This window comes from Rana temporaria, chromosome 4 (assembly GCF_905171775.1).
Source record: "Rana temporaria chromosome 4, aRanTem1.1, whole genome shotgun sequence".
In the NCBI taxonomy this organism is placed as follows: domain Eukaryota; kingdom Metazoa; phylum Chordata; class Amphibia; order Anura; family Ranidae; genus Rana; species Rana temporaria.
In genome coordinates, this window is record NC_053492.1 from 109,681,986 (window position 1) to 109,699,101 (window position 17,116).

The window sequence follows — 17,116 nt, forward strand, 5'->3', positions numbered from 1 at the left end:
ATTTGGCACCTTTCGGGGGGAACCCGGTTTTGACCCTCTTCCCTGCAGGGCCATTCACAAAGCGCAATGGGCTTTGCACAGTAAGTAGGGAACGGGCTGTGAAGCCGCAAGGCTTCACTGCCAGTTTTCCTTAAGGGCAGTGATGGCGGCAGGACACCTGAGAGCCGAAGGAAACATCAGCTGGGGGTGCCGACATCACTGGATTCCAGGACAGGCAAGTGTTCCAATATTAAAGGTCAGCAGCTACAGTATTTCTAGCTGCTGACCTTTATTTTTTGTGTGTGGGGGGGCCTTAACCTCCTCTTTAAATTGTTTTATAGCTTTAAAAACTCAGCGATAGACTCCCAGCATAAAAACATGATGTAGTTCATACATTAAAATGGTAATGAATGCAACGCGCAATAAAAACACAAAAAATAATATTCAAATAATTTATTAAGTATAAAAATATTTCTTTACATTTTAGGAATGTGACCGTGCAGTCAGTTAAAGTGTATTAGAAAGTCAATTCAAATTCAAATAAAAATAGTAATAAAACAAGATATAGCGTACTCCCACCTTCCCAATCATAAAATCTAAAAAAAAAAAAAAAAAACACAGACCTCACATAAAGACAAACCCAACATCTCAAAACCCAGTGTGACCGACATAGCTTTGTGTGCGGCTCGGGTTCTCTGGAGCGAGGTGTAAATGCTGATCTTCCGCCGCTGGGAGTGCTGGCATGGGAGGGAGATCATCCAAGCTCCTGCAATCAGGCAAGGTTAAGAAAGTAGCCGCACATCTATGCTGGCTGTCCCCAAGATTAATGTGTCAGTGGTAACCTCAGCCTGGACTACAGGCAGGCCACCCCCAACGCGTTTCTTCCCCCCCCCCCCCCTCGGAGCTTAGTCATGTTTACATCCTTCAGGTTCCTGTGAATTTTCTGTGCATGGACTGGTCGATCCCACATAGGCCAGTCATTGATGCCTCCAGCTCAGCCACTGTTCTCTACAGGCTTGGCTTAATGCAAACTCACAAATGTCAGAGGACACCAATAAGATGTGAGAAAGCGACGTTGTTTACATTTGATGCGATAGGTCAATATTCAAATTTAGATGGCAAAAGCAGGAGTGGTATATGGGATTTACTTACTTAGCATTCAAAAAGCAGTCTAAAAACTGCAGGACCCCATAGCAAACAAGCAATGACTCAATGATCTAATTTCAGGTAACTGGAATTGCTAAGTAAAGATTACAGTACTTTTGCACTGCTCTTTGTCTTGTTGAACAGGTCAGTGTATAAATTATCTAGCAATAAATAGCCTCAATTTACCATATTTAAAAAATACAGAAATTACTAGATACTGCTACTGGATTAAAAACACACCCAATAGGAATAATGTACTAAAAGTAGAGCATACAGAATCTGGAGCAGCTGTGCATAGTAACGAATCAGATTCCATCTTCAGATTGTTCCGTTAAAATAGAACTAAACCAACCAATTAAAATGTTTCCAAAAACAATTACATTAAAAGTATATTACAATTGCTACTGTGCTTATGCCAGCTCTAAACCCAACTATCAAGACATCAAATATATGTTATCATAGTTGATCACAGGTGCAGCACCTTAGCAACTGTAGATCAGACAGAGGCAAAGATGGCCGCTTCCTTGGCTGTAGAGGATAGGAAGGTTTAGTGATCCAGCAGCAGATCGTTAGGCTTGAGCACCGTCACATAAAAGGAGTGATGTAACTGCTCTCTTTAGCGTCTGCCACCAGCTGACACTGGAGATGTTGGTGCCCACTATGAAAATGGAAGCAAAGGCAGGGACATGGAGTATCAGTGGATCCCTGGGGAGGGGCTTTGCAAAGACATTGCGACATTGAACTGTATATGGAAGGTGACAGTGTCTCTTTACTAAGGCAGAAGAGCAATTTGCAAAGTGATGTAACCCACAGATACCAATTAATAATCATATAAGCCAACGTGTTTATTAACCCCCCCCCCCCAGAGCCAAACACCTATGGTGACTAAGGTACCTGGCTGTTGACTGAATAGCAACAGAGATGTAAACAATGTCAAAAGCAAGTATAGGAAAAGGGTAAGGGTCCACCATTTCCATTATTTTGACATGCGCTTTATGCATTGTTCCGAGCACCTTTAATTTAGCAAGGCTTAAATCTGGCTGTTGGTGATGGGTTGCCATGTCATGTACTCTTTTTTATTAAAAGATTAAGCTAAAAGTTTCTAAAATAAATAAATAAAAAAAAAGACAAATCTGCGGCAAAGGCTGAACCAGGATCAACTGCAATGGTGCCTACCAATTTATTATAAACATCTGAAATCTCTCATTAGTCTCCAGTAAAGTAGAAGTTGAATTCCTATGAACTCTGCTTTAGGCCAGATAAACAAATCAAGCTACAAGGTGAGCTTAAACTGAACCAGAAGCAACAAAGAAAGTGCAATATCCTGTTGCCAGAAAATATATATTATACTCACCTCTCCATAAGCATGTGTCCGACCCTCCCCTCTGTTTCAGCCTCCATCAGTCCCTTTGTTATTCATTGCTTACTAAAGTGTTGGATACCTGTGTCTTCCACCATGTTAGTACCTTCTTCTGACTCCTATGTCACTGCAGGACTTAGCAATGACATTGGGTCAGAGGAAGGTGCTATCATTGGGCAAAAGGCATCAAATACTCTCAAAAGCATTGAATACCCAGGAGAGTGATGAAGGCCACAGGCCACTGTAGAGGTGTGTATACTACCTTCCCTCTTGCAGGGAAACATTTGTTATCGCTTCAAAGTCTCTTATTAGAATAGTACATACATGACATATGGCAGTAATAAGTTCTTCACATTCACTATATCACCAAAATATCTACATAGAAATATTACACAAGCAGAAACCATGTACTGTAAAGATTGAATTCACCACACAAAGATTTGTATGTTTTGTACAAGAGTATATAAAGAACACATGGCTTATATACATAGTCTAGAACACTTAAGAACACACAAACTGAGGTAAAGCAGGTAAGGTGAGTAGAAGACCAACCAGTGACATCTGGTAGATAAGACAGACTCCAATGTCCTTCGTGGCCTTTGCACAGACAGCAGAAACCCACCCGTGTTACCTGGCGTCTGTGAAATGCTGCACTGTGCGGCGACTTTCTTGTTTCAGCTCCTCAATGTGAGAATCTAGTTTTTGAATAAGATCCTGTGATAGCAGCTCCTCCTCCTGGAGGAACCGTGCAGCTATTGTACTGGCTGGGGATGACGGCGGCATTGGGAGCTACAATGAAAAAAATGTGAATTGAGAGACAAAACATAAAATATTATTAACATCAGACAGAAGTGACTTGTAAGATTCTATGATGTGTATGGGGCGAGGTTTACAAAAATGTTGCTAGTTTAGATGGGAATTAAAAAGAAATTGCACTCATTACATCTTCATGTCAGAGCCTCCAGAAAGGAGAACAGAGATAGTATCACTAAATCTCCTGAACCTAGCAAGCAATGGCAGCATTGCCTTAGACCTCACAAAGCAGATAAACAGTTACAAGTCTGTAGGCACAGGGATACCTTGCATCCGGCCGGTCCACAAGGGTCTCAACCTCCGCAGCCAGCACCATCTGTGTGGCAGTGCACTGTGCGGGGCGCCCGACCAACATGTCTCTACCTGGTCTGTCACCCCCTCACAAGCACATGACCACAGCCTGAGGCCCCAATTGACCAGTTTTAGGTTGTCCCCGGGGCGCAGATCACTTCCCCCTGAACCTTTCCACCTTGTAATACCAGCGAATCGGTTTCCTGCCCAAGCCAATCAGGACAGGAGGCTAAAGGACATGTCATCGCAGAAGCCGCTGCGCCGGTTCTAGCCCAGCCCAGTTTTTAATAGGAAAGCAGAGGGACTGAAAAAGAACACCAGGGATTTCACACAAAAGGAAGTAACAAAAATACAGTATACTTTCTCATACAAGTACATGGCACAGTAAGCACACATCAGTAAAATGAAATGTTAAGTTTACATATACGTGCAGTCAGTTTTCACCTGCGATTCCTGGTTAGAGTCCTCACTTATAACACGGACATCTGCTTGGCTGTGCTCAGACGACACCGATTCCAGAGAACTTGTCCTACTTAAACCTTTCAGAACAGAGGCGGCTTCCCGTTGAGAATGGAGAGCACACAGGACCTCCTCATACTGCTTAGAGACCTTATGCAACCGCTCATTAAGTGCAGTCAGCTCTGCCTCATGTTTGCCCAGCAGTTCCTGGGATCTCCTGTCAGTAAAAAGGAAACAAATGCTTTATGGAGAAGCTAAACTCATTACATTTACAAATGTGCCCTAAATTAAATACTGATCTTGGAGGAAAAATTACAGTTTTTGTATTTGCATTTCATAAATTTGGGGAAATCCATCAACACATGCACTGCCAGATACTTCTTCAGTACACGACAGTGAAGGTTTATTAGTGGATTTATAACCCCTGCGCTCTCATATCATTTGAAGATTAAAGGCCTCCTTGAGACAGGTGATTAGGTGTACACAGTGGATCCTGGCAGCAAGAATCAGCAGGTTTATCCGGCTGGGATCAAGTGTGTATATGAATAGCTGCACCTGCTCAGCCTGTACAAAGCAATGACAGGCTGGGAGGAGATGTCGCTGTTCACATGTATACACACAGAGCGGTTACCTGCAGTTAGGCCCGGGTTCAGATTGGTGCGATGCGGGAACCCTGGAAATCCACTGCAGGTTCCGCATCACGTCAGATGTCAGACATTGCACGTGATTCGCACCACACTGCTGTGCATATCATATGCAATGTCTGTGCGATGCAAATTTAGTCATACAGATTGTATGGCTGAATTTGCATCACATTCAGACCAAAATAGTGCAGGACCCTTTTTTGTCACACCCATGTGACCCGATTCCTGTCCGAATTCACTGTTTACGCTGCAATATATAAACCGATGTGGGGGAGTCATTAACTTTCTATTGACGCCCGCAGTGGTTCACATAGGGCAGCATTAACTGCCTGCGAGTTCTATGCGATTCGGGAACTGGAATCACGCTGGTTCCCGGCATCGCGCTGGTGTGAACTGGCACTGAATGAAAATTGCGTGGTCATGCAACACTGCACCCAAACTAAATTGTGTATCCTTTTTTCACACAAATACAGCTTTCTTTTGCTGGTATTTAATCACCACTGTTTATTTTTAATTTTTTGCTAAATAAATTAATAAAGCCTGAACATTTTGAAGAAAAAAACGTTCATAGTATGTTAAAATTTTGCAAACAGGTAATTTTTCTCCTTCACTGATGTGCGCTTATGAGGCTGCACTGATAGGTGACACTGATGAGGGGGCACTGATTGGCATTGTTGGAACTGCACTGATAATCAAAACACTAATAATCAGTGTACATGTTCCTTTTAAAGAAGCCAGTTATCGTCTCTCTTCTCCCTTCCTCACGCTGTCAGTGTAAGGAAAGGAGTGCCGATAACTGGCTTCTGTTTACATCCATGATCAGCTGTGATTGGACACAGCTGATTATGTGGTAAAGAGCCGCTGATTGGCTCTGAACTAGCTGGCCATTCATCTATAGCGTGGTCGGGAAATGGTTGAAGAGCCATGTAAAAGTGAATAATTCCCTATTACAACTACAAAACAGACATTTGTAAAATTCTGCCATTCTAAAATTCTGTGACACTAAATGCGGTACTGTCTTTGACCATTCAAAGCAGATGTTTGTGATATACAGTAATTCGATTTTCAGTAATAACTAATGAACATGCCAGTACCACATATTTTGCGCTCATCCAAGAGAACCTGTTTCCTTACCTATCCACTGCAGTCTGGATATCAGACTCTCGTGTCTGCCCAACAAGCTCCATATCCCCCCGAGCCTGGGACAATTCTTGCTTTAGTCTCTGGTTCTCACACTCAAGATTTTCCAAAGCCTGAAAGCACAAAGTGTTTGCGATTTGAAATAAATTTATAGGGCACATACAACAGAAATGCACAAAAGAAAAAAAAAATGTATTTTTAAGAAAATAATAAATACAGATAACCATATAACAGAGCATCGTTTTGAAGCTTGTGAACTAGGATCATCAGGAAACATGGTTTTAACCATTTCACTGCCACTGCACTGCGCTCCACTTTGAAACTCAGGTAGCCACACCATTTTTTCAATTTTTCCATTGCTTTTTTATTTTTCCCTTACAGAATTTGTAAAATCCCCCCCAAATCATATATTTTCTGAAAGCATAGAACCAGTAGAATAAAAGGAAGGCGCTACTGATTTTTTTATTTTTTTTAGGCCCTGTGATATTTGTGCGGATGTGTTTATCAAAACCAAATTTTCGCTAAAAATACACTAAATATATTAGTGGAAAATTTACAAAATTCCTGCTAAATTCTAATAAATATAAAAGTTAAAACTGTATTGTGTTAATAATTAACAAATATTTGTACATTTTAAATTGTGCCTTTATTGTGAAACGTTACCCTTTTTTCAGAGTTTGTAAAAGACCCCCTAAAGCATATATTTTCTGAAAGCACATGACCTGTAAAATAAATAAAAAGTGCTACTGATTTTTTTTAACCACTTAACCCCCGGACCATATTGCTGCCCAAAGACCAGGACTTTTTGCGATTCGTGACTGCGCCGCTTTAACTGACAATTGCGCGGTCGTGCGACGTGGCTCCCAAACAAAATTGGCGTCCTTTTTTCCCCACAAATAGAGCTTTCTTTTGGTGGTATTTGATCACCTCTGTGGTTTTTATGTTTTGCGCTATAAACAAAAATAGAGCGACAATATTGAAAAAAATGAATATTTTTTACTTTTTGCCATAATAAATATCCCCCAAAAATATATAAAAAAACGTTTTTTTTCCTCAGTTTAGGACGATACGTTTTCTTCTACATATTTTTCGTAAAAAAAAATCACAATAAGCGTTTATTGATTGGTTTGCGCAAAAGTTATAGCGTTTACAAAATAGGGGGTATTTTTATGGCATTTTAATTAATATATTTTTTTTACTAGTAATGGCGGCGATCAGCGATTTTTTTCGGTACTGCGACATTATGGCGGACACTTCGGACACTTTTGACACATTTTTGGGACCATTGGCATTTTTATACCGATCAGTGCTATAAAAATGCATTGGATTACTATAAAAATGCCACTGGGAGTGAAGGGGTTAACACTAGGGGACGGGGAAGGGGTTAAGTATGTTCCCTGGGTGTGTTCTTACTGTGGGGGGGGGGTGGACTCACTAGGGGAAATGACCGATCTTCTGTTCATACATTGTATGAACAGAAGATCAGCATTCCCCCCCCTGACAGGACCGGGAGCTGTGTGTTTACACACACAGCTCTCGGTCCCCGCTCTGTAACGAGCAATCGCGGGTGCCCGGCGTCGATCGAGCCCGCCGGGCACACGCACGGGAGTCGTGGGCGAGCGCGCCTCCGGCGGCGCGCACGCGCCCCTAGTGGCGGCTCAAAGAGCAGACGTTATACTACGTGCTCTCGCCCAGGAGAGCCGACCTGCCGCCGTAGAATGACGGTGCGCGGTCGGCTAGTAGTTAAGCCCCACAATAGTTGTTCAAATGTTAATTAAAAAACTTTGTTCACTAAGGGTGTATGTAAAGTATGGCAGGTAGCCGGTGGCTGTAGGGTATCCACAGGGGACGGAGGTTGCAGGGAGTAATGAATCAGTGATGGTAGAGGGGTGCATAGGAAAGAACAGATGCAAAGGGGCAGATAGAACAAGGGGGGCATAGAACAGCGATGGGAGGTGATGAGAATTTGTAGCTGCTGACTTTTATTTTTACTGTGGGGGGGGGGGGGGGCTGGACCTTTCCTTTAAAGCAGAGTTCCACCCAAAAGTGGAAATTTTGCTTATGCGCTTCCCCCCTCTGGTGCCACATTTGGCACCTTTCAGGGGCGAGGGGGGGGGGATGGGTACCTGTTTTTGACAAGTACACTTCCCCACTTCCGGGAAACTGCGCCCCGACATTGTCCTTCGGAAGTTCGGCCCCCCTCCTCCTTCCTCCGTCGCCGGGCCAATTAGAAAGCACTGCATGCTTCGGACATGCACAGTAGGGAACCGGCAATGAAGCTGAAAAGATTATTCAAATATTTCTCACTAGTGGATTTCTCACTTTTTATGTTTATCATAATATGAGGTGATCCACAGTATAAAAAGTGAGAAATCCACCCCTCCCCCACATAACACATCCTGTTAATATACAATGAACTGTGGATCACCTCATATTAGGATTAACATATGATAAACATGTCCAAGCTAGATATGTAAATAACCTGTCACTCAAAGCAAGGAGAGAGGAAAGGACTTTTTATTTAGACAGGTTTTTATCTGGAAGTCTGTTAATTTTCACTGAACAATAAAAGAGGATTGCTCAGAGCTGGATTAACTCTGTGTGGCAAGACTGGGCAAAGATGATAGGAAATCTTATACTCTACATTGTGACATCAAAAAAAATTCAGTTAAAGTGTATTTTCATTGGTACTTTGCTGAATCAAACCCATCAATTTGGGAAGCACAGAATGCAAGGACCAGCTATAAACATCACAATGTTTGCAAACACACTTACACTTTATTTTTCCACAAGTGAAGCGTGAATTGTATGTATAGTTAAAACGATATTTTCCATTTTGGATAAAAGTAAGGAAGGGTTGAAATCTCTGTCAATTTATTAATTGCTGGTAGTCCCTCCACCTCCTGTCCCGAAAACACAACAGGAAGCGAGAGGAAATCTCTACAAAATAATTGGAAATCCCCTTTTAGACAGTTGTCCCTTAAACAAGTCACACCATTAGGAAATGTCCCCTTACCTCTTGTTTTGGTGATAGCTGTAAAATTTGTGATTTCCAATCACTTTCACCAGAACAAACGGACAGGATGATTCTCCCCAACATGGACACACCCAGCAATAAAACCTTGACAGGGAGTTCTATTCCTTCCCACCTCTATCCAAAACAAAAACAAATAGCTATATATACACTCTTTAATCCACACAGAGATCTACTATGTAAAAACTTGCAAATTTAAAATGTAAGAATTGCTCATATTTGGGAAGTGTGACCATTCAATGGTTGTTCCCATTTCTTCACAGTAAAAGGGAAATTATCCTTTTCTGTACACGTTGTGCACCAGAACAAGTCAGAAATAAAGGTAAGCAGCAGGTCCTGGCATGTGGCTATATATAAAAACATGGGTGAATTTTACACCAGCTGCCACTCTGCTTTACAGCTTTGCCCATTGAGCCAATCTATGCCAACTATAATTCAGAACATCACTTGACCTTACCAGCAGGACATCTGGCTCTTGATTTTCAAGCATTTCTTTTAGTTTCTGGTTCTCCTTTCTTACGTTTTCCAAAGCTGCCAGGGAAACCTAGACATCAGAACAAGATTAACTTGGAATTCAAAAATGGTGTCAATTAAGTGAAATGTTTGCACAAAATATGGAAGGCAGCAAATATAATAAGTGGAAATAAAAGTAATGTGTCACTAGGACAGAAAGACACAAACAGAAATTAAGGCCATACAAGGTTCAAATTTTCTCAGATTTCTACTAAATCAGCCAAAATTCAAGCTGTGGATGGCTCTGTTGGCACTACCAGGCTCAACAAATTTTGATCTGAAAATCAAAGAGGATGTATGGAAAATCATATGCAGTCACTGGGGATTCAGACAGCCACAGGAGTAGCGACTGTCAAAATGCAATAGCCAGCAGGGGAGATTACTTATTCATGCTGTAAAGCATTGGTTGGGAAAACACATGATTTTTCTCATTCAACGCATGGGGCTGAATAAGAGAAAATGTAACATAGATGGCTAGCCTAAAAACTTGCACAGACGTTACAACCTTCAAACCTTCCCCCCACTCTGCTAAAAAAAAAGTTTTGTTGCAGACTTTGTCCTAACTTACCGTAATAAACATGTTAACAGAAGTTCAGGTGACCACCTTGCAATCTCAGAAACAGATGCCTGATGCTGAAAAGACCACATGTACTAACAAATCTGGTACAATGTTATTTTATTTTTCCCTTACAGCTTCCAGTTTGTAAAAGACCACCTAAACCATATATTTTCTGAAAGCACATGATCAATAGAATAAAAAGAAGGTGCTACAGATCCTGAAAGTCCTGCGATACTTGCGAAAATATTTATTAAAGCAATATATTTGCTAAATATACAATAAAATTCATTATTAGCAAATACAAACACAGCACATTTTACAAAATTCCTACTTAGTATAAAAAGCTTAACCTGTATTGAGTTAATAAATCAATTTATCAAAATTTGTCAATTTAAAATTTACAATTTTGTGAAATGGTGAAAATCACATGTACGCAAAAATGTAAAAAAACAAATCGCTCTAAAGATCTGGAGGCTTTTCACTTATAGCTTTCAGAGTTTGAAAAAGACCCCCCCCCAACTAAAAGCACACTATAATCCTTATTTGTACACAAAACCACAACATAACTTACAAAATTCCTGCAACTTTTTACCTGCATAGAGATACACAGGTGTTCTGTGCATCCCTGTGCAGACAGTCCTATTCATGTCAGTTGGGACACAGCAAATGCAAGGACAGATCTGACATCAATGCAGGTGTATAGCCCCAAATGCAGACAGTGTGAGTCCAGGGACATGTACCCACATGGATGTCAAGTAGGGAGCAGTGGCCGGGTCCATGCAGCCGCTGCATCCCAACTGATATAGATGGGACTGCCTGCACAGCAATGCATGGAAAACACCTGTGCATATCCATGCAGCTGCTGTCTCCCAATTGACATCAATAGGACCAGCCGGCAGAAGGGGAGGAGGAAGAGCCGGCCAGCAGCTGCAGGGAGGGGGGCCCTGCCATCAGTTAGGTGTAGGCACTAAACAGAGGGGGGGGGGGGGGAGTCTGAGCAGCAGGAGGGCCCTCCCAAAGCCTTCAGAGCGCATGCGCCAGTGATTTCACCGGCTGCATGTAATGTAAATATCTCCTAAACAGTGCATGTTTAGGAGATATTTAAACTTAAAGATGGAAGTTTATTTCCTCTTTAAACCCCAACAGAGATAAAGGCGGAGCCTGAGCTATTGAGCTCATCTGATCCCTTATCTTTCTGCATATGGTCCAGCATGTGTGTGATTAACCACTTAACACCCGCCTGCCGTCAAATGACGGCGGGCGGAATGCTCTATTGTTCCGACAGGACGTCATATGACCTGTCATTTAAAGCCTCTAGGGCGCGTGCCCATCACGTCACTGGGAACACAGTGCACGTGCCCGGCGGCCGCGATGGCCTCCGGGCACCCGCGATTGCCCAGTAACTGAGCAGGGATGTGGAGCTCTGTGTGTAAACACAGAGCTCCACGTCCTGTCAGGAGAGAGGAGACCGATCTGTGTCCCTTGTACATAGGGACACAGATCGGTCACCTCCCCCAGTCAACCCCCTCCCCCTACAGTTAGAACACACCCAGGATACACATTTAGCCCCTTGCCCGCCCCCTAGTGGTTAACCCCTTCCCTGCCAGTCACATTTATACAGTAATCAATGCATATTTATAGCACTGTTCACTGTACAAATGTGAATGGTCCCAAAAATATGTCAAAAGTGTCCGATGTGTCCTCTATAATGTCGTAGTCCCGAAAAAAACGCAGATTGCCGCCATTCCTAGTAAAAAATAAAATAAAAAATAAATCATTATGTCCCCTATTTTGTAGGCAATATAAGTTTTGCGCAAACCAGGTTATTGCGATTTTTTTTTTTTACCAAAAATATGTAGAAGAATACGTATCGGCCTAAACTGAGAAAAAAAAAATATATATTTTTTTAAAAAATGGGATATTTATTAAAGCAAAAAATATTGTGTTTTTTGTCAAAATTGACGCTATTTTTGTTTATAGCCTAAAAAATAAAAACAGCACAGGTGATCAAATACCACCAAAAGAAAGCTCTATTTGTGGGGAAATAAAGGACGTAAATTTTGTTTGGGAGCCACGTCGCACGACCGCGCAATTGTCAGTTAAAGCGACGCAGTTCCGGAAGCTAAAATCTTGTCTGGGCAGGAAGGGGGTGTATGTGCACAGTAGGCAAGTGGTTAAAATGTGCACTGTGAGGTATTGATGACCTTCTCAGCAGTGATGCATGGGGAAGAATGCCTGGAACAGTAACAGTAAACTGCTATTAATGTGCCCTCAGGACCTACAACCAGGAGATGTTGCTCAGTTGGCTTCCTGAATGCAAAGGATGCAGCAGGGCACGCAACCTTAGACAACCCCCATAAAAAGGTACACATGTCCAGCACGTGATTTCTGCTGTGCAGGTGCAGTACAGCATCACAAGTAAGGAGGAGACCAGGTACAACAGTGCCACAGCAGGTGCACATTCCGGAAGGACATCCAAATGACACAATTAAGCCAGGCCATCCTGGATTGTAAAACCGCGCCACCAGAAGTGTGAAATTCTCATCTCCAAATGGGATTCTTTGTTTAAAAGGGATTCAACCCTGTTTACACACCATGTCAGCAGTAGGTATAGGAGGGAGTTAATGTCTTACTGGCTTTGCCCTTTCTACGGTGGGCATATCCCTGCAGGGGTCCTTAGAGACTGGGTTCTGCACCAGGCAGACCATGTAAGAAACTAGGCTTCTCTGAGTCAAAAACAGTGTGGCTAGGGGGGTGGGAGATGATCCTGCAGCCTTTCTTTTGCTAGTGTCCAGTCAACTGAAGGTAACTACATATAACTAAGTGAAAATGTTTTAAAGAAATCTGTGTGTTGTACTGTACGATCAGGTAACGTTCACAAAATTCACAGAACGACCACAAAGACAAAAAGCATAAGCAAAGAATACTTTTACTGAAAACCAAATGATCTACAAATACTAAAATATAGGAAGTGAAACGTATTCACAAATATGACTAGCTATCATATTTCTACAACTACTTGTGTAGTACCTTGTGCTGTGATGCTTCTCTTTCAGCTCTGACTCTTTCACCTTGCACTCTCCTTTCCCATTCTTTGGCTGTAATGCTGGAGGAGGCAATGCCCATGTCCCTCTGGTGTAGTTCTTGTGTCAGCTGAGAGATCTCCTTCTTCATCCCATCAAGAACACTGCTGTATGACAGTTCAGCCTGGGAGAGCTGGCTCTTTAACTATTAGAAGATACATTGGAGACTTCCATTTATTAATTTTTCTTTTAGGTTTGAGAAGAAATAATTACTACAAGCAAATGTACGGCAAGTTAGTTATATAGTGTGAATTACATTACAGGGCATACACAGTATAATGTAATAGAGTAACAGTTGGCATTTTGTATTAAGGTAGGCATCAACTTCAAATAAATGCTAAACTGAAATGCTTGAAATAGGTCTTTCCTGTCCAAATCCCACGTGACAGAACTGGGTGTCTTAGCAGTCAATCATCAAGCACAGCACTGCCATATGGAAGCAAGAGGCGAGTCACATGCTCCCCATACCTGGAAGTACCTGGTCTATTTCTTCACTTCTGATGTCCAAATGAAGTAGCAGAGGAGTAAAGAGAAGGTAAATACAAGTTGCTGAAGGACCTGTCATTAAAAGCTAATTTCCATGCAGATATTAATGCACAAAATAATCAAGTTCTATATTCATCAGCACATTTGTAAATGTCGTTTTTAAATTCTAGCAGGTTAGGTTCCTGAATTTAATATGTCATCAGGTTCAGTCTTTTGCAATCCCCTGTACAGCACGGCACAGACTGGGGACAGGAGAAGCGGCACAAGCAGCCATATAACTGAGCTGCAGTGCAGGGTGATAGAAAAAGGAGATGGAGCTCATCAGTCTGGTGGTTCCAAATTTTACTGTCCAGTCACAAGCTGGGGGATAGGACAATAACTTTATTTACTTAGTGGTCAAAAGCCAATATAAAGGAATAATTGTGGTTAAAAAGCACACTTATTATACATACTTTTGCAAATAGGTGCCCCTTGTTCCCATCTCAAAAAGTTGGGAGGTATGCAAATATGGGTGTGTGTTTGAATGCTTTTAAGGTAGGGACTTTAGACTGTAAGGTTCATGGGGGAATATAGCACTTTACATTTCTCAATGATTTATCCCTTTAAAACATGCTGAAAAGTGTAGAAATGTAAACATTCATGTAACAAAAATAAAGTGTGTACCTACTGTACTGTTTGAGCTTATAACACATCCACTTTGCACTACAAGTGCAAAGTACACTTGAAATTGCACTTGGAAGTGCAGTGGCTGTAGATCTGAGGGGTGGATCTAAAATGAGGGGACGCTCTACTGATTTTATCATCCAATCATGTGCAAGCTAAAATGCTGTTTTTTTATTTTCCTTGCATGTCCCCCTCGGATCTACAGAGACTGCACTTCCAATTGAACTTGTAGTGCAAAGTAGATTTGCCTTTAGTAAATAACCCCCAATGTGGTTAATTTACTAAAGGCAAAAAGACTGAAGTTGCACTCTGCAAGGGTATTTGGTCCAGGGCTTAGGAAATTAAATCAAGGTTCACTTTGAAAGATTATCCATGTGCAAGAAAAAAAAAAAAAAAGCTTTTTTGCTTTGACATGATTGGATGATATAAGTCAGCAGAGCTTCCCCTCGTTCGGGATTTCTGGCGAAATCAACAGGTAATTTCTGAACTTATCAGACCAAATAAGGGAAGTTTATTGTAGGTAAGGGTTAATGGGCATTTTAACTTTAACAGAAAAAAAAAATCAGGCCTCCAGTCCTGTTAGACAAGGCTGCGTGGCAGTTTTGTAAAGAGTTAGGAAATGGACAGCCATATATATCCTTTAGCAGGTAAAACAGCTGTTTTAAATCACTCTCTCTCTCTCTCGTGAAAAAAAAAAATTATATCTGTAAATAGGTCTGTGAGACCCCAATAGGATAACAAGAAGGGGTTAAATCCTAAATTAGGTAGAAACCTGTAAATTATCAAGTGAATAAATAGCAGTCCGTGTGAACAAACCCCCAAAAAACCTTGGCAATACCATTAACAATGCGCCAAAGGTAAAAAATGTGAATATAATAAAAATTACTAATGCAGAGTGTCCATATAAACGTAAATATCCCCAGTGTTCAACTAATCCAACAGTCCAGGAAAAGGTGCTTACAGGATAGTGCCTCCACCAAACAATAACACTGCCGCTTACCAGATGGATGCGATCTCTAATTATACGAGATCAATATGCACATATGGTTGATATCCCAGCCTGGGGTCTCTATTGGTAGCATAAATCCCTCATTGTGGTTCAATATTGCATAGAAGATGTCTCAAACAACGTAGCAATCCAGGATGCACCACATAAAAAAAAGGAAGGGACTAGCTTAAAAATGTAATAAGTAACGTAAAAATGCACACTTACATCGAAGAAGTGAGATAAGGCATATAAAATGCAATCGAGCCGGCCGGCTCTTCGATTCTGCAGCCCGTGTCTTCCGGGTCTGGCGCACAACGCGGTGACGTCAGAACGTCGTTCCTCCCAGCGTTTCGTCACTAGACCCAACGACCACTTCCCTCTAGCGCATATGGATCTCCTATAATTAGAGATCGCAACCATCTGGTAAGCGGCAGTGTTATTGTTTGGTGGAGGCACTATCCTGCAATAACCTTTTCCTGGACCATTGGATTCGTTGAACACTGGGGATATTAACGTTTATATGGACACTCTGCATTAGTAATTTTTATTATATTTACATTTTTTACCTTTGACGCGTTGTTAATGGTATTCCCAAGGGTTTTTTTTTTGTTTGTTCACACGGACTGCTATTTATTCACTTAATAATTTACAGGTTTCTACCCAATTTAGGATTTAACCCCTTCTTGTTATACTATTGAGGTCTCACAGATATAATTTTTTTTTTTAACAGTCGGTGTTTCATAATTTTAATTGATATTTATCTAGCACGTCATTATCACTAGTGTCACATTTCGGTTTACAACATTGAAGCTCTTCTTTTGACCATTATTATTAGTGTTGTAGAACATATTAGTTGCCGGTTTACTATTTATCGAATTAGCGCAGTACACCCCTCTTTATATATATAATATTTTAAAGGAAACATGTTGTTTTCCCCTACATTGTCCTAAACACTAAAACCTACACTGGAAGGACCAATAACAGTTTCACTCCACCAATGAGCCAGAGCCATTGGGTTGTCTCTGTAACCCTTTAATGCCTTACCTTTGCTCTAGTCTTTAGTTGAGAACTGATAGAAGGCAGTTTGCAATTCCCCTGTCTTGGTAGGATTACAACACATATAAAATGGCAGTAAAGAATACATATGACAGCAAAGGCCCTGGTACACAGCACATATCAAGATCATTTCAAGCCAAATCAAATAATATAAAAAGTACAGAGAACTCTCACTGACCTTCTTAATTTCTGTCCAGCATTTTGTGTGCTCTTCTTCTAACAGCTGCCCTGATTCAGCCTTCTTCTTAATCTCTTTAGCAAGCTGCTGGCATTGGACTGTCACTGACCCAATCTGACTTTCTAGCCGGGTCACTTCATCTTGTAACCTCTGCTCATTTAAATGGCTAACGGACAGCTGAGCGCGCAGAACATCCACCTCTGTACACCCATCAGAGAGCCGGGTTCCTCTTAATCTTTCTTCTAATGATCTGGAATCATTAATTATAAAACCATGAATGCATTTCACCTGCCTATTAAAGATATACAACATATTCACATTGTACAATAAAGAGGATATGAATTAGTATGCAGCGTATCTCTTCGTATTATGTGCTCAGAATACTAATCAATTATATACTGAAAAATCAGTTGTTCTAGCAGCCAGTAAAACAGTAGACAGACCCCCCCCCCCCCCCCCCCCCCACACCAGAAAGAGAATATATAAATGAGTGAACTAATTTAGAGGCATCTCCCACACATAGTTTTGTTTGATGAATCATAATGGTCAAATAAACCAGTATGATTAGAAAGTCATGAACGATCACAAAACTTTTAAATTCCTTATACATATTCCATCAGCCGATTTGACTTAAAGTAAACCTGTTGGCTCACTTTACAAGGTAAGGTGGCCTTAGACCCATAAGGAAGATACCCTACATCAGGGGTGCCCAACCTTTTGAAGA

At 41.4% G+C, this 17,116-nt stretch overlaps 1 protein-coding gene across 2 annotated transcripts in view; it reads right to left on the reverse strand.

Annotated features, from left to right (window-relative positions):
• Positions 1-17,116, reverse strand: part of CEP63 (centrosomal protein 63) — a 56,392-nt gene that overhangs the window by 590 nt on the left and 38,686 nt on the right. Inside the window, exons 9-14 of one of the 2 annotated variants that reach the window (XM_040348740.1) lie at positions 16,393-16,645; positions 12,969-13,166; positions 9,324-9,410; positions 5,827-5,945; positions 4,034-4,265; positions 3,117-3,274 (exon numbers count right to left, since the gene is read on the reverse strand). In XM_040348740.1, the coding sequence (XP_040204674.1) occupies positions 3,117-3,274; positions 4,034-4,265; positions 5,827-5,945; positions 9,324-9,410; positions 12,969-13,166; positions 16,393-16,645 (1,047 nt within the window). Of the gene's footprint in view, positions 1-417; positions 3,275-4,033; positions 4,266-5,826; positions 5,946-9,323; positions 9,411-12,968; positions 13,167-16,392; positions 16,646-17,116 lie in introns of those variants that run through there. The other variant, XM_040348741.1, reaches the window with a different exon arrangement.